Raw genomic sequence first — 18,236 nt, 5'->3', positions numbered from 1 at the left:
ACAAAAAACAGGTGCATTTCTCACCTCACACTCATTAGAATGGCTGCTATCAGAAAACAGAAACAAGTGTTGATAAGGGTGTGGAGAAAGTGGAACTCTGATATACCCTGGCAGGAATGTAAAATGGTCCAGGTGCTGTGGAAAACAGTATGGTGGTTCCCTGTAATTAAAAACAAAGTTACCGGGCAGCCCAGGTGGCTCAGTGGTTTAGCACCGCCTTCAGCCCAGGGCGTGATCCTGGAGACCCAGGATCGAGTCCCATATCAGGCTCCCTGCATGGAGCCTGCTTCTCCCTCTGCCTGTGTCTCTGCCTCTCTCTCTCTCTGCCTCTCATGAACAAATAAATAAAACCTTTAAAAAAACAAAGTTACCATATGACCAACAATCGTACTTCTGGGTATACAGTCAAGAGAACCGAAAGGAGAATTTCAGAGATATTTGCACACCCATGTTCAAAAGAGCAGGATTCACAAAAGCCAAAAGACAGCAACTCAGTGTGTATCACTGGATAAATGGATTAAAAATGTGGTATATATAATCAATGGACTATTAGTCTTAAAAAGGAAGGGAATTCTGACATATTTCACAATGTGGAAAACCTTGAGAACATAAATGAAATGAGTCAGTCACAAAAGGACAAATAGTGTATAATTCCATTTATCTGAAGCAGCTACAGTAGTGAAATTCAGAGGCAGAAACTAGGATGATGGTTGCCAGGAGCTGAGGAAAAGGAAATACGGAGTTGTTTAACAGTTTCAGTTTGGGATGATGAAAAATTCTGGAGATGGGTGGTGGTGATGGCTGCACAACAATGTAACTGAATGGTTAACATGGTAAGTTTTATGTTATATATTTTTAATTGTGAAATACACATATTTAAAAAATCAATTATATTTTTATGTAATAACCTTAAAATGAAATAAAAAATTACAAGAGCATCCAAAATAATAAAATACTTAAAGATAAATTTAACAAAAGAAGTCTAAGAGGGATGCCTGGGTGGCTCAGTGATTGAGCGTCTGACTCTGACTCAAGGCGTGACCCCGGGCTCCTGGGATCAAGTCCCCCATTGGGCTCCCTGCAGGAAGCCTGCTTTTCCCTCTGCGTGTGTGTCTCTGCCTCTCTCTCTCTGTCTCTCATGAATAAATGTTTTTTTTTCTTTTAAGTCTAAGACTTAGACACTGAAAACTATAAAACATCACTGAATGAAATTAAAATCCTAAATAAAGGGGGATCCCTGGGTGGCGCAGCGGTTTGGCGCCTGCCTTTGGCCCAGGGCGCGATCCTGGAGACCCGGGATCGAATCCCACATCGGGCTCCTGGTGCATGGAGTCTGCTTCTCCCTCTGCCTGTGTCTCTGCCTCTCTCTCTCTCTCTGTGACTATCATAAATAAATAAAAATTAAATAAAAAAATCCTAAATAAAGGAAAAAACATCCTGTGTTCACAGAATACAGAGGTGGCAATACCTCCTAAATTGATTTGCAATTCAGTGGGATCCCTATCAATTCCATGAGAAGCTAGACATCTAAATTGGAAAAGAGGGGATCCCTGGGTGGCTCAGCAGTTTAGCGCCTGCCCTTGGCCCAGGGCACAATCCTGGAGTCCCAGGATCGAGTCCCGCGTCGGGCTCCCGACATGGAGCCTGTTTCTCCTTCTGCCTGTGTCTCTGCCTCACTCACTCTCTATGTCTATCATGAATAAATAAATAAAATCTTAAAAAAATAATAAATAAATTGGAAAAGAAAATTCTATTCAGAGATGACATGATCCTCTACTTAAAAAATTCCAAAGAATCTACAAGAAAACCTCTCAGCAAAGCTGCAGGTACAAAATATTGTATATTTTCAATATACAAAAATCAGTTGTGCTTCAGGGCTCCTGAGTGGCTCTGTCAGCTAAGTGTCTGTCCTCAGCTCAGGTCATGATCTCAGGGTCCTGGGATTGAGTCCTGCATTGGACTCCCTGCTCAGTGAGGAGTCTGCTGCTTCTCCCTCTTCCTCTGCCTCTCTGCTTGTGCTCTCACTCTAATAAGTGGATAAAATCTTCAAAAAAAATTGTGTTTCTATAAACCAGCAATAAACAGTCTGAGAAGAAAATTAAAGTAATTCCATTTATCATATTTACAATATCCTGAAAGAATAAAATACATAGAAATATATTTACCAAGTGGTAAAAGACTTGCACCCTAAAAGCTATAAAATGTTGCTGAAATTTTAAGACCTAAATAAGTGGAAAAACGGCCTGTGTTCATGGATTTTAAGTCTTAATACTGTTAAGATGGCAATACCACTACCCAAAGTGATCTACAAGCTCCTGCGATTGTCAAAAACCTCAATCTTTTCTTGCAAAAATGAAAAATCCAATCCTCAAAATCATATGTAAGTATAAGGAGTCCCAAAAAGCCAACACAATCTTGAAAAAGAACAAAGCAGGAGAACTCAAACTTCTTGATTTCAAAACTGACTGCAAAGCTATAGAATCAAAACAAAGCACCAGGCTGGCATAAGGACTGACACAGAGGCATCTGGTACAGAACAGGGAGCCCAGACACAAGCCACATTTACAGCCAAAACATCTCTGATGAGGGAGCCAAGACCACTCAATAGAGAAAGGACAGTCATTTCAACAAATGGCACTGGGAAAACTAGAAGTAAATGCAAAAGAAATTGGAGACTTATCTCCTTTCAAATACAAGAATTAACATAAAATGGATCAAAACCGTAGGGGAGGGGATCCCTGGGTGGCGCAGGGGTTTGGCGCCTGCCTTTGGCCCAGGGCGCGATCCTGGAGACCCGGGATCGAATCCCATATCGGGCTCCCGGTGCATGGAGCCTGCTTCTCCCTCTGCCTGTGTCTCTGCCTCTCTCTCTCTCTCTCTCTGTGACTATCATAAATAAATAAAATTTAAAAAAAAAAAAAAAACCGTAGGGGAAAAGCTTCATGACCTTGGATTAGGTAATGATTTCTTAGCTATTGACACCAAAAGCACAGACAAGAAAAGGAAAAACACACAAACTAAACTTTAGTAAGATTAAAAACTTTTGTGCATCAGAGGACACTATCAACAGAGTAAAGATAATTGACAGGATGGGAGAAGATACTTGCGAATCACACATCTGATAAAGAATATCCAAAATATATACAGAACCCCTAAAACTCAACAAAAAATAACCCAATTCATAATGGGTAAAGGACTTGAACTGATGTTCCTCAAAAGAAAACATCAATGGCCGATAAGCACATGAAAATATAGGCAACATCAGTAAACCATCAGGGAAGCGCAGATGAAAACCACAGGGAGGTGCCACTTCATGCCCCCCTGGGTTCCCCCATAATCACAGAGACACTGCAAGTGCCCGCAAAGATGTGGGGAGATCAGACCCTCAGACATTGCTGGCAGGAATACAAAATGGCACACAAGCTGTGAAAAACAGCTTGACATTTGCTAAAAAAACTAAACACAATCTCTCTGAGACCCAGCAATTCCACTCCTAGGACTCAACCCAGGAGAAATGAAAGGAGTGATGCAAACAAGCAAGCACATGTACGTGCATGTTCACAGCAGCACCACTCACAACAGCTGGAAGGCAAAAACAACCCACATGGCCATCAAGAGATGAATGATACAATGGAACAGTGTTCAAGCTGAGGCCGCAGGGGCCGGGATTCCATCCATGTGAAATGTCCAGAACAGGCTAATCCACGGGGCAGGTGGCTACCAGGGGCTGGCCAGACGGGGTCTGGGGAGTGGCTGCTAATGGGGACAGGATGCTTTGTGGGGTGATGAAATTATTCTGGAATTTGAGTGATGACGGCAGCACCATCATGCAAAGTCACTAAAATCCACTGAATTATGCACTTTAAATGGGTGAACTTAAGATATGTGAACTACATCTCAATTTGAGATTAAAAAAAAAAAAAGGTGAACATGAATTACCTATGAAAGAAAAAGTAAAGGAAAAAAGGAGGATCTACACTTTCTTTTACTTATCCGGCCACACCTGGGACCCACACTGGCCCTGGGGCCCCGGGCAGACGCCGTTGGCCGCGCATCTCACCTTGAGGCGCTGGTGCATGCAGTAACGGCACACTTTGTGCTTCACCTCGTGCATAACATCACTTGAGAAAGGAATAAACCCACATTTTGGCTGCAAAATAAACAAGGAAGAAAAAAACGTTTAGGGATAAATCCTAAAAAATCCATTCAGGAGACGAGATGACAGATAAGATACTGGAGGAATCAGTCAATCTGTCCCCAAAAGCTGCTTTTATCTGCAGCCCCGGCAGAAGTGGGCACCTGCCTCCTCACAACACATAAAATCTTTGCCGCTACAGAGTCTGAGGCCAGAGCTCTCGTGGGGAAAGCAGAGGTGCCCTACCAGTGGCCAGAGGACAATGCAGGGCAGCTTTGCATTTCTTCTGTGACAGGACGTGACAAGAAGGCCTATAGGAGTGCAGTCTGCCCCAGCTCGAAATAGCAGCCCTGTTCCCTGGGATACAGGCTGACCAGGAAGGCCCATCCACAGCTGTTCGGCTCCCAGAACACCCACTGCCCATCCAACATTCATTCATTCAAGAGTGAGCAAGCACACACACGTGAGCAGGGGGCAGAGGAGCAGAGAAAGAAAGCCGTCAAGCAGGCTCCACACCGAGCACAGAGCCCCACACAGGGCTCGGTCTCATGGCCCCAAGGTCACAACCCAGCTGAGGTCATGGGTCCGACGCCTCACTGAGCCACCCAGGCACCCCCATCTGCTGCCTTCAGGGCACAGACAATGAGTGCCTGGTGTCAGCACTCTGAGGACCCAGCACACTCACCCTGTGGTTGGGCGAACAGGACATCAGTCCCCACAGAGCACCCAGGGGACACGACCCAGGAATCACGGCCTGGGACATCTGGGAGGCTTCCCTGGGGGGGGGACACGGGAGGGGGGGACACGGGCACATTGGGCAGCACAGCTGATGCCATGCCCTGGATCTCCTGCATGGCGGGGGGGGGTGGAGGGGGAGGGGGGAGGATGTGCCTCTGGAAGAGTAACACAAGGCTCTCTCGTCTCTCCTGGGTAGGACGCAAAGGAAGGGCATGGCCACCCATCAAACAGGTGGCACCTGAACAAGCTCCTAGTGGGAGCTCCTGGAGGGCCGTGCAGTGTCACCCAGCAGCCAAGGGGCTCAGCTTAGAAGGAGGGGATGGGGCCTGGCAGGCAGCTCCCCCCAGGGAAGCAGGGAGGGCAGAACCAGCACAGTCCTTTCTGGTGGCCACTGGCCAGGGCTGGTCCCCAGCTGGCCCCATGGGAAGCACCAGACATGGGACTGGCCAGTGGTAAGCACCAGAGCAGCAGGTGAGGTGACAGATGCAAACGAGGGGGAGCAAGCAGACTCTGTGAGAGGTGGGACCAGGATGGGGGGGAGGGGAGGGGAGGCCCTGTGGGATAGGGAGGAGGGGAGGGGGCTGGGGAGGAGTGGGGAGGGGAGGCTGAGCAGGGAAGACGCAGAGGGGAGCAGGCACGGAGGGGAGCCTTGACTGGCTGCACCCTGCACTACAGGCAGCAGACACAGATATCGACCCTGAGCCCACCCCCACCCCCTCCCCCTCCGTAGACACAGGTCACCTTGATCTCCACACACAGAATAGGCCGGTGCTCTGCAAAACAGTAGGTCTGAAGTCGGGCTAGGTTGGGAAGGCACAGGGCGTAGCCACTCAGAGTGTCCAGGTCCTTGTCACAGCGAGATTCTGGAAGAGCCAAGAGAAGCTGTAAGACTTGGGCGCAGGACTCAGAGATGGCTGCTGGCTACATGGGGACCTCTGCAGGGGAGGCTCAGCCCTGCCCTAGAGGCTGTGGCCCCAGGCTCCTGGGGTCCTGCCATGTTCATCTAGGGCCTCTGGGTCACACAAGTATGACACTGTGCTCCATGGGGGAGGGGAGGCGCAGGCCCTGTAGAGTGGCCAGCGCCCTCCCTGTGTGCAGTCACACCCTGTGGGAGAAGCCAGTCCCGTGCATGTGGAGCCGGCAGAAAGGCTGCCTGGGAGCTCACCATCTCCCAAATGCATCCGAGTGCCCCACTGCCCTCGTCTGGGTGTCATCTGCATCCTGCGGGACGAGAAGCCTTAGCCATGAGGCCACAGAGAGGTCCAGGTCCTTCTAGCAAACCAGCAGACCTGAGGTCACTGTGGGGGCCCCCAAACATACGGGGGCCTCATGCTCCCCACCACCGCTGGGCACAGGCCAGCCGAGCAGGATGCAGCCTCAGGGCCCAGGGCAGGGGGCTGTCCCCTGTTCAGGCAACAAGGCCAATCGCGAGGCGTTACCACAAGGGCAGTTCTCAAGACTGTACATGGCACACATTCAAATGTAGGCTGATGCAGAGCCCCCAGAGCACGCCTGTCTGTCCCCGCCCCAAGGGGAGTGGCCGAGACCCAGCCCAGCCTCCTTCCCCCGCCAGGGAGCCCCGCTCCGCAAGGTGCCCCAGACCAGAAGCCTTCTCCCTCACAACCACAGGACCAGACATCAGCTGGCGCTGCTTCAGGAGGCAGCAGGGCCTCCGTCCACACCACAGGCGCCACATCCAGTCCCTGAAAGGAAAAGCTCTGATGCACTTATTGTCGTTACTGCCACCAACAAGTGCAGGAAGGCACGGGGGGCAAAGAGGGAAGCTCCACCCACTGAAATTCACGACCCTCCACCGCCCACAAGAGGACAGGCAGGCAGGTGGGACAGGCAGGCAGGTGGACAGACAGGAGGACGAGTGGGCCTATGGACGGGCAGGCAGGGAGGTAGAAGGGTGGCAGGCAGGAGGACAGGCAGGCAGGTAGATTCCAGCTTCTGGGAAATGGTCCTCGGGGCAGCTGACCCCACAGCGCCCAGGCAGCCCCGTCCCCTCCCTGCGTCCACGCTGCACCAGCTCCCTCAGCCCCCTGTGTGGGGCATGGCTCAGACGAGCTCCTAGCACTTCAGGCTGAGAACGAAGTTTCTGGCAAAACTGCTGAAAACTACATTGACCTCATACAAATCGTTGTCAAACATGTTCCAAATGTAATATTTAAATCACAAACAAAACAAAACAAAATAAAATATAAAATAAAATAAAATAAAATAAAAATAAAAATAAAATAAATAAAATAAAATAAAATAAAATAAAATAAAATAAAATAAAATAAAATAAAATAAAATAAAATAAATCACCAACAAGAGCTGCAGGTGGAAGGCTTACCTGGTCTCTCGGACTGGATCTTCACACAGAGCTGCTTCACGAAATCTAATGGCAGCTGCACCACTTCCTGTAACAACATGTAGGAAACATTCGGCGCGCCAGACAACAGCAAGAATGTGCCCACGCCACAGAACTGCACGCTCAAAAATGGTTAAAATGGTTAACTTTATGTTACGTATATTTTCTCATAGTAACAAATGACTCAGTATCTGAGTTCAGTAGGAAAAACTGCTGTTATCTTAAGGACACAACCCGATCAGACAGACGCAAAGGTTCCTGCGCAGGAAGCGACAGGCTTCCAGGTGAAAGGTGCGCCCCCAGCAGATTACCGTGCCTGCACCCTGGCACCCACACCGGCTGAGGCCACTGTGAGGGGAGCACAGCAAGCAGCGGACAGGACCCATGGGGAGCCATAAGTGATGCAGCTACTCCCAGCCCCGAGTACACCCACCACCCTGCCACGTCAGACACCAGGTAAAAGTAGAACTGCATTTCTTCCAACAACTTTAAATTCCCAATTTTATGATGAGTTAGTTCTGTTTTAGGGATCCTTAACACCAGGCTACATTTACCAAGCCTTCACTCAGCCTCCTGAGCCTGCATGGACCAAGCGATCCTGCCAGATGGACGGACCGAGGGCGGTCATCAGTAGGGCAGGTGGCCAGCACCACACAAAGTACTAACTGAGGACTCCCTCCCCAGATGTGCTCAGCGGATGGAGTAGCCCACCAGCTTGCCCACTGACAGGCACCTGCCCTGGAGGGGATGCAGGGATGGCTGCAGAGGAGGCATGTCCGTGGGGTGGATGTTCCTAGAATGTGACCTAGCAGGCTCCCTCATTCGCCCAAAGCCCCGTCCACCTGGGACAAACACAACCGGACCTGGAGCCAGAGCGCTCCCCTGGGCCCTGGGGGCACATCCTGACGCTGTTCCACCTGCCAGTCCCCGTCAGCTGGAACCCCCAGCTCCCCACTGCCCTCGGCACAGATCCTCCCAGGACAAAGGCCCAGAGCCCCCCATGTGCGGTAAGGCAGAGGAATCACCCTCTCCTCAAGCTGACGCTGGGAATCAGCATGGCTGCATCCACTCAGACACACTGGGCCCCCATAGCCAGGGGTTTCCTGCCTTCACAGCTGAACTGTGGGGGACCCCAGGAAGACCGCAGGGGCACCCCCACCGGTGCAGTCCCCACCCCCACCCCAGGGTGATCTAGGAGGCCAGCAGGGGGCCGTAGGAAGGAGACATGACCCCAGGACAACATATCCCCCAGACTGGGACCTGGGCAGCCAGGGTCAGGTCGTAGGGACACACCCCTTCCCGTGAGCCCACACTGGGTAGGGCTGAAGCTCCTCAGCCAACACCGCCCCACCAGCTCCCCAGGGGGCCAACCTGTGGCAGATCCCCACCCCCCCCACCGGGAGCTGCACCAAGCTGGAGCGCCCCCCATAATGGCGGGGTAGCAGGGACCAGGGGTCCCGGCAGACGCAGTCTTAAGTGGTCTCTCCGAACCTCCTGCTTCTCAGCTAGAAAATAGGAAGAGAACTAGTGGCTCTGATCCTGCCGTGTAGCACAGAGAAGCACGCAGGACAGGAACACGGGGTCGTCACGAAGCACAGAGGTCCAAATGACAGTGGATAAGCTGATACTCTTAATGGTACTCCTGATATAGAACAGGCCTGTGAACTCTCACTGTGTAAATAAGTCACTCACCCCACAATGGACATAGCTCTCCCCCAAAAACTCTCTCATGACGTTCTTGCTGAAGTCCACTATGTTCTGCAGGTGCTCAAAGATCTCTTCTGACGTCTGTAAAACACAAGCACAAGGAGGCCTGGATGGCGGGAATCACACTACGCAGAGGGAGCTCCCGTCCCACAGCCCAGGCCCCTGTCCTCCTCCCACCCAGGACACGCCCTCTGACAAATGCGACTCTGAAAATCTCTCTGGGCCCAAAACCACTAGGTATTTGGATTTATCCTCAGCACCCAGATGTAGAGCACCTCCTCCCCAGTCAAGGGCATTACCCCACAGGCTGTGAGGTTTGGGAGAGAAAGAAAATCAGTGAATCCCTCCCTCTGGCCCAGGATGGCAAGTCCCAGGGGGAACAGCAGGGCCGGGAGGGGGGGGGGGGCAGCAGGCTGCAGATGCTTGTAGGGTCCCAGATCACAAGCAGACCGAGGCTGGTGTCGGAAGAACGCCTGACAGGAGACCCCGGGGTGCCCAGAGGCACTGACAGCTGTGGCCAGAGCTCCTGGCGTCAGGCTCCCCATCTTAGTCCCCTCTCCCCGTGGCCGGGGTCACGTCATGCAAGTCATAAAACAATTACAAACTACTGCCTTGGAAGATGCTAACCCAGTGAACCTGCAAGAAAGGCTGACAAAGCACCCAGAGAACGTGGCCTCTCCGGGTGTTCACGGCTCGGGGTGGGGGGTGATGCAAGCTGCCTGGACAAGGCTCTGGTTTCCACTCTGATCCCAAACAGAACATACCACCCTGCATGCTTCTCGCCGGCCCGGGGTCACCTCGTTCCAGGCTGACCACACCAGCTCTAGCTCCGCCCCCCCGCAGCAGCCCCCCAACAGTGCCCCAGCCTCCCTCTATGAGGCTGACCTCACCTACGACCTTCATTTCCACAGTCATCCACTTCACCTGCCGGCCAGCTACATCTCTGACCCGGGCGCTGACTCACCCCTCCCGCATCTGCAGAGCCCAGCTTCCACCCCCCAGCCTGCTGTTTGTAACCACCCCTGCCGCTTCCCACCTGGGAGGAGACAGACTCTGCTCCAAGTGGGGTGGGGAGCAGAGCAGCACCCACCGACTGTGCAGGCCAGAAACCCCGCACGCCACCTGCCAGCCTGCTGCCACCTGCCAGAACTCTGACCAGCATGTGCCCGTAGCACAGCATGGAGCCCAGCCCCAGGGTTCTGCTCACCCTTGGCTCAGCACCCACAGTCTCCCCAGGGGGCCCACAGTGACCCGGGGTCAGAACACTGGCCCTGCAGGAACTATGGATAGCCCACTTTTGCACTGACTGCTGCATCACATTTGAGTGTCTACAATCAGCACTAATACTTCCATATCAGGAAAATAAATCAATTTTATTAAATAACTGTTTTAATGACAGGTTGGCAAACCCACCAATCTTACCTTCTTCCTGCTTGGAGGGAACTTCAGGAAACGCAGCACCACACAACGCTATTGGGAAATAAAACGAAGTCTGGTCAGTGCACGCCCAAGTCTGGGGCCGCGGGGTGGCTGTGGGGAGGGCAAACAGGGACGGAACACCTCTGGTCCCGCCAGCTCATGCCCAGGAATCAACCTCAAGAAAGTAACTGCAGTGCATGGACATGGGAGTGTGGTTAATTCCAAGTAAACTGGAAATGACCCAAGGTGCCAACAATGGCACCGGGGCTGAACACAGTGGACGGCTGGACCCGTCCACAGTGTGGGGCGCCAGAAACTAAGACCAACGTCCACAGACACAGGTGCAGCCATCATCCACTGGTGAACGAGCAAGGGGTACACACGGCATATATGACACACGCACGGGTGAGAGGCATATGGGCAAAGTTCCGCTCACGTCAAGTTCAAAAGCTGGGAAGACCAAGACTTGATGGCAACCCCGCAGGTGGTGGGACCATCCCTGACGAACGTTCTAGAAAGGCCTGGTCACTGGATGACGGGTCCAGACACTCTGTAATACACTTACAATCCAGGCACATTCCGTAGGTTTGTTACACTTCATTTTTAAAAGTTCAGAAGATAAAAAGTTCTATTTTTTTTATTTTTTTAAGATTTATTTATTTATTCATGAGAGACCCATAGAGAGGCAGAGAAACAGGCAGAGGGAGAAGCAGACTCCATGCGGGGAGCCCAACATGGGACTCAATCCCAGGTCTCCAGGATCACACCCTGGCTGAAGGCGGCGCTAAACCACTGAGCCACCCAAGCTGCCCGATAAAAAGTTTTAAACAAAATATGTGCACACTCAGTTTGTATGGAACGGTCTGAATGGACTCAACAGCAGTGATGGTGTCTCCAGGGAGAAACAACTGGAATTTCTTCACATCCAGCACAAAATGCCGCAAAGGTGGAGAGAAAGGGAGGGACTGGGGAGACCCTGCAGGAAACGGAGGGTCCTCCACCCCGTTCATGCCCTCAAGGACACCACGCGGGAATCTAGGATTCCCACAGACATGACACATGCATATCAAACCCCCCGAAGCCCACACTGGAGGACACGACTTGTCACTCAGGAAGGGGACAGAAGCGTTCGCTGCTTCCAAGGGAGCAAGTCTGTTCCAGGCAGCCTGGGAGACACACCTGAGAGCCAGCAAGAACCCAGCTCTGCTCCAAACACTAAGACCCTAACGGCGCAGCCTCGCCGGGTCCAACTGGCGGAGGGCTCTGCAGCCCTGACGCAAGGGCGAAGGGTTTTCTACCCGTTGATGCTGTGAGAGCGGGTGAAAAAGTGGGAAACACAAAAGGAAATGTAGGATTCATAAGCATAAAAATGAAAGTACATCAAAGTGGTGACAAAATGATCTTCTTAGTGGGAAAATACTGTGTGCTCTTCACTGCCTTTCCTCCGATATTCTGTGTTTTCTGGGCAGAGACAGCAAGCAGTGATTAGGATCAAATAAGAATGAAAGACCACAAAATCCAACACGCTAAACGGGCCCTGAGACACCCAAGGGAAGGAACCTGTGGCCGAATCAAGGCTCCAGGGCCCTGGGCACAGACGAGGTTGGAGTGCACCCGCAGGTGCCAGCAGGGCAGCCATCTTAGGCTCAAGACACACCTGGAAGACCCCAAGGCAGTGGGGACCAGGCAACTCACGGGAAAGGCTCAGCCCTCAGTGCAGGGGAGTCAGGCCAGCCCCGCCTCTTGGGAGGCCCTGCCGAAGCTCAGAATGCCCACCAGCAGGACGCTGGGGGCACAAGAGTCGCACAGCCTCACACAGGGCAGGTCGTGGGCCAAGCCGCGGGAGGGCTGCGTGGAACAGCAGGGGCCCACACAGGCAGGACTTTCCTCATCAGCTCCGACTGCCTTGTCTGCACCCACTGCTGCCACAGTCAGGGATTCGAGCAGTGGGGCTGGGGACAGGACAGTGGAGCGGGGCCGACATCTGGGGGCCGCGGTAGAAGGGACCCTTGGGTGGTCTCCCTGAAGGGATGGGAAACCCGAGAGCCAGAAGAGAAACAGAAGGGTCTGAACACACAGTGAGGGCATCCCAGAGAAGCATGAGCAAGTATGCAGGGAGCCCTCGAAGCCCCCAGAGGCCCCCAGGTGTCCAAACACACAGCAAGGTGGGGGACCCCATTCTGCACCCTGGTCCTCCTGCAGGAGACAGAGAAACCTTGCTGAACTCCCTAGTCAACAGGGCAACTGCTGTACCCAGGAAGCGTGAGGCAGGAGGGGAAGCCTGCAAGCCACCCTGGAGACCTGGCCCTGGGGCCCACCCGCTCAGCCCAGGGAGCCAGGAAGGCCAGCTCAGCTCCCCAGAAGCAGGGCTGGAAACCGCCAGAAGGAATATGGTTTGTAAATAACAAAGCCTAATGTGTGAGCCCAAGTGACCCAGGGGGCAAATCACAGCCAGGGCCATGCAGAGCTCACTGTTGAGGCCTCCCCAGGGAATGAATCCCATCGGCTGCATCGACCTGGACAACCATCACTAAACATCCCAAATACAGAATAAGTTACTTGTTAAAAAAAAAAAAAAAAAAAAACTAGAAGGAACAAAAACTTAAGATTCTTTGAACTAGATTCAGCAGAAAACTAAAGAAGGGAGTGGCCAGGACTTGGGAATGTGCCATATTCCAACACACAAACCCAAAATAGCACAGTTCTTGTCTGCCTGCAACATCGCCAGCACGTTTGCTCTACGGACAGAAACCCTGAACCCAAGACAGAAGGCGACGGCCCCAACTGCTCAAAGCTCGCATCGCAAGGACCCAGACACACACCCCGGGCATCAAAACGCTGCAGATACAGGATCCAACACCCCTGCGGGATCTCAGAAGGAAGCCTGTCAAACCGGAAAAGGCAGCAACAAGCTGCTTCCCTCGCACATTCGCAGAAGACCCTACTTGGGAGGTCGTTCGTGTCTGCCTGCCAACAGAGAGCAAGGCATCCCTGGGGCTGTGAGGACCCTGAGGTGAGGACGCCTTCAGAGATGGCATATAGGCCAGGCCCCCAGGGACCTTTGCAGGTCAGGGCAGACCCGAAGCCACCGAGACAAGAAGGCACAGAGGGTGAGTGCAGGAGCAGCAGAGACAGGAATCCCACAAGACAGCCGGCGAGGGTGGCCACAGCCTGACCACAGCTCCGTGAGGGCACAGGTATAACCACTGCGAGAACAGTGACAGCGTCCTCGGGCTGCGGTGGGGGAGGACAGCACACGCCCACTGGGGAGATGCCCTTGTCCAGGACCCCTCCATGGGGTGGGTGCCTAGAGTCCCAGCGGTACAGTGCTGGGCAGGCCCCAGCATCAGAGTAGCACGAAGGGCCAGCGCTGGACCCAGGGGTGCTGAGTGCCAGGCCCAGGGCAGCAGATGTGAGCCCTTGGCCCACTGAGGAGGGACCACCTGGAAGCACCCTGTGAGGAACCAGCCTCCCCGCAGGGCTCACTGCCCAGACCTCCGGAGCCCAAACGTGCTCCTGCACACCTGGGCCCCACAGTTCACAATCCTGCCCCCTCAGAGCCTCCCCACCTGCCAGCCAGAAGCTCTTCCACCCCATGTTCCTTCAGGGCGGACCCTGGGGCACAGGACTGGCTGGCTGTTCTGTCGCAGGAGGGGAGGGAATGTGCTCTCCCAACCTGGAGAACCTGGCGAAACTGCCCTTGCCCTGAGAAGGCGTGAGATGAGTCTGGGGTGCTCACCCCTGCACACTCGGCCTCCCCTGCGCTGCCTCCCGGGCTCTGCCCCACGCCTCAAGGTCCATGAGAAGCAGGAGGCCTCCCTGCGTTCAAGAGGCGCAACGAGAAACTTCGGCAGATAGGAGTCCTTCCCCACCACACCCACAACCACTAGGAAGGAGTGAGCGCAGAATCAGTTCGGACTCACACTGAGCACCAAGGGCATGGGCCCAGGGAGGCCTGACGGTGAGGTCAAGAGAGAGAGAGAGAGAGAGAGAGAGAGAGAGAGAGAGAGGAAAACCAGCCTGGGCTGACAACATGACCATGCAGCAGCGGCCTCCCAGGAACTGGAATGAAGACGTTTGTGCTGAGGGGCTGAGGGGCACCGGTCCACGCCCCCTCTCAACACCACAACCGCCCACCAAGAATGGCTTTAGCTGAGCCTTGTCGGTCACCGGTGTGAAGACTGTGGAGCGAAGCCCCCTGATGTGCTAACGGGGGAAAGAAAACCCAGGCAGACTCCAGCGGCCACCAGGTGACTGCAGGTCCCCTTGGGGTCACCCCGCACAGCCGGGCAGAACCCCCGGAGGGGCTGCCGACTGGCGTCCAGGGGGATGACCTTCTCTCGGTTCTCCTGCACCCCACCGGCTGCCTCCTCCTTCCAGCGAGTCCACACTGGGGACTCTGCAAAGGCGGACAGTGCCCCGGGGGGCAATGGGAGGGCTGGGATGGCACCAAACTCTTACCCGCTGGGAGACCCGGGACTCTTCCCCTGCCCCCCACCCCAGCCTGGTGGTAGCAGCAAATCCTCAGGGGGGCGGAAGGCCACATAGACCCACGAACTTTCCTCCCCGGGTCAGTCCCGGGGGTGTCCTCACGGGATTACGAGAAACCCTTTACGTTCCACCGCTTGGGAGACGCGCCCGCGCGAGGCCCATTACCAGCAGCAGCTGCAGCAACGCCCCAGGCCCCTGGATGCTTCCTGCAGCGCTGCCCGACCCCCTCCCGAGCCGTCCGGACACCCTCTGGGCTGCCCCGACACCCTCCCGGGCCACCCCGACCCCCACGCCAGCCTCCCCGGGGCGGCCTTCCGGCGGGCCGCTCAAAGCTGGCACCGCGTGCGTCCGAGGCGGGGGAAGCCTGCTGGGGGACGTGTGGGACCGCGGGGGCGGAAGGTGGGGGACGGGGGGCTGGCGGGTCGTGGAGCCCACCCTGGGGGACGCGGAATACCCCGGGACGGGGTGAGGGCCCGGGACCGCGCCGACCTTCCGCCGCTCACCTGCGCGTGGGCCACCACCAGGCTCTTGTTGCCTTCACCGTGGTAGCCCCATTCATTCTCGTCCATCTTCCCCTCGTCCATTCCCCGGTGCGGCCCTGGCGCCTCTCGCGGCCCCGAGCTGGGGGCCGCCCGTCCGCCTGGGCACCAGCCGCCGCCGTCGGGGGAGGAGCCCCTGTCAGCCGCGGCCTCGCCTCGACCCTGCCACCCCGACTCCCAAGCTCCAGCCGCCGGAAGCCACGCCCCCGGTGGCTGCCATGGCTGAGCCGGGCAACTTCCGGGTTTGCTCCCCCTTCTCCTCCATTGACCACTGCGGCGGAAGGGCAGGGAGCCATCTTTGATGCTGGCACAGTGACTCATTTCCGGAGCGCGGATTTCAGAATCGGAAAGGTTCCGGCTCGGGCGCCGGAAGTGAGGCAAGCGGGAGGGGACCGGCGGCAGTCTGGCGCCCAGGACTGGCTTGACGGGGAGTAGAGATCTGGCGGGCCGGGAAGTGGGGCGGGGAGGGGGGGTGGCCGCGCGGGCCGGGCGGGCCGAGGGTGGGGGGGTTCCATGAGCCTCGTCTGCTCAGTCGGGCAAGCCCCGCAAGGCACTTGGCGTGTCTGAGCTCCCGCTTCTTTTTCTGTAACAAGGCATGTGACTCACCTCACGCGGGTGGTTCTCCGTTTGCTTGTTACCTAACGCGGAGTCAGCCCGGCAGTCCCGTGCGGTGGGGTGAGGGAGACCGGGGGCGGGGGAGGCGCCCTGCCGGCGGAGCGGGCTTCTCGGAGCCCTGAGCGCTAGGCTGGGGCGTGAACCCCCTGCTGGGGGGGATGGGGATGGGGGTCGGCTGAGCCGGGAGGCGGGGTACGGGCCGCCCCCTCCTCCCGCAGCGCCCACCCCATGGCCTCCTGGGCCGCAGTCACCGAAAGAGGAGCGATTCCCACTCTCAAGACCACTTTCTTCTCCGAAGATGACGGATGCCTCAGAAAGCTGCTGTTAATGCGGGTTGTGTGTGTGTGCATGTTTGCCGTTATTAAGAATACCTTTACTTTGTTTTTTTTTAGATTTTATTTATTCATGAGAGACGCAGAGGCAGAGGGAGAAGCAAGCTCCATGCTGGGAGCCCGGGGACTCGATCCTGGGGCCGTGGGATCCCACCCTGGGGGCCAAAGGCAGACGCTCAACCGCTGAGCCACCCAGGCGTCCCTACCTTTCCTTTAAAAATAAACATTACACTTTTGGGGGCCTGGGTGGCACAGTGGATTGATGTCCAACTCTTGATGTGCGCTCTGGTCGTGACCTCTGTGTGGGATTGGGCTTCGCTCCAGGGCGCTCCCTAAAATAAATGGATAGATCTTTGTAAATAAACATTACGCTTTTAAAAACATATTTCCCGGTGTCAACTGTTTTACAATTTTGCAAATTTCCTTAAAGTTTGGATTCACAGAAGATTGCTGGATTCTCACATCTGTTTCTACAATCTAATCTGTTGCGATACACTGCGTTGAGGTATAGGAGGAAAATCCAGCCTCAGAATCGTTCAGCACAAAAGGAGCTACAGACCCAGCTGTGAAGATGGCATAGACACCACTGGGCACCCAGCAGGGCCTTGCGGAACAGCAATAAGAAGCCAGTGAGTCAGGAAAACCAGCTGTGGCCTTGAGGGTTGGCCCAGGTAGAAGGCTGCTCGGGAACCCCCCAGGGATGATTGAAGGCAGAGTAGAAACGGCCCACTCAGGACGGAAGTAGTCCACAAGGGAGACTGACCGAAGGCCTTCACACACCCTCACAAGGCCAGGGGACCCCCAAACATGTCTGAGATTGAGTTTCTCAGCATCTGTGAACAGAGAATTAGGATCACACTAAGTATTAAGACATTTCCTTACGGAAGCTTCCGCGGTACTGAAAATGTTCTCGACCTGGGCTTTTGCTTTTCAAAAAGAATTTTATCACACTATAAGTACTAGCATATGGTGATGATAAAAAGATTAAATTTGGGGGGCATCTGGGTGGCTCTGGTTAAGCGTCTGCCTTCTGCTCAGGCCTGGGATCAAGTGTCCTGGGATCAAGTCCCACATCGGGCTCCCCACAGGGAGCCTGCTTCTCCTTCTGCATGTGTCTCTGCCTCTCTCTCTGGGCCTCTCATGAATAAAAAAATAAAATCTTAAAGATTACATGTTGGTTTCACGATTGTTTTTAAATTCTCCACAGATGCACCTGGTAGACCATGCCCACCCCACACCACCTAGTCCCCAGCTTGGTATATATGTTGCTGACGACAGGCAGAGACAGTGCTTTGAAAGCAGCACAGATGCTTAGATGAAACAACATAGATGAAAGTGGATCCACCTGCACAGGCTGGAGGACAAGAAGGAAAGGCTAGAAAAGCATTAGAAGTACCTCGTCCTCTATTCAGCCCATGTGGTCTGACCCAAGGCTGGCTTATAACCTCAGCCTGTGTGTAGTCAAGAGCTGTATTTTCAAGGAATTACATCAACCCAGGGATTGGTTCAGGGGGTGCAGAGATGATGCAGGTTCACCCAGTGAAGCTCACCCCTTTGGCTTGTGTTGAAGTGACCATGGGGAGAGTCATCCTCAGCTGGGTGACTAAGAAGCCAGGAGCCATCCAGAAACAAGATGGCAAAAACACTGGGAAGTAGGGGCCAGTGATGAGTACCTCCTGTTGCTGCTGTCATGTGAGTCTGGAGCCTTCACAGTTAGGTCTGAAGGATGGGTACAGCCACATGTATCCCTTGATGTGACATAAGCTGCTGAGGGCAAGTCACCTCTGGTGTTTTCCTCCAAAACCTGTAACCCCGTTTAATCATAAGAAAAACACCAAACAGACCCAAATTGAGGGGTGTTCCACAGAATATCAGACCAGGATTTCTCAAAGTGTCTGGAA

At 54.3% G+C, this 18,236-nt stretch overlaps 1 protein-coding gene across 3 annotated transcripts in view; it reads right to left on the bottom strand.

The window, feature by feature from the left end:
• Positions 1-15,605, bottom strand: part of IPPK (inositol-pentakisphosphate 2-kinase) — a 36,573-nt gene extending 20,968 nt beyond the window's left edge. For all 3 annotated transcript variants that reach the window (XR_008662451.1, XR_008662452.1, XM_055309629.1), the window contains exons 1-6: positions 15,353-15,605; positions 10,362-10,409; positions 8,925-9,020; positions 7,215-7,281; positions 5,615-5,736; positions 4,061-4,150 (exon numbers count right to left, since the gene is read on the bottom strand). Coding sequence is in view for 1 of the 3 variants with exons in the window: in XM_055309629.1 (XP_055165604.1) it covers positions 4,061-4,150; positions 5,615-5,736; positions 7,215-7,281; positions 8,925-9,020; positions 10,362-10,409; positions 15,353-15,433 (504 nt within the window). In the remaining 2 variants the exon portion in view is untranslated. The remainder of the gene's footprint in view (positions 1-4,060; positions 4,151-5,614; positions 5,737-7,214; positions 7,282-8,924; positions 9,021-10,361; positions 10,410-15,352) is intronic.
• Between the last annotated feature and the right edge of the window lie 2,631 nt (positions 15,606-18,236).

Source organism: Nyctereutes procyonoides, unplaced genomic scaffold (genome assembly GCF_905146905.1).
Source record: "Nyctereutes procyonoides isolate TBG_1078 unplaced genomic scaffold, NYPRO_anot_genome, whole genome shotgun sequence".
Lineage (NCBI taxonomy): Eukaryota > Metazoa > Chordata > Mammalia > Carnivora > Canidae > Nyctereutes > Nyctereutes procyonoides.
Note: the sequence above shows the minus strand (reverse complement) of the source record. Positions and strands in the feature narration are given on the sequence as shown.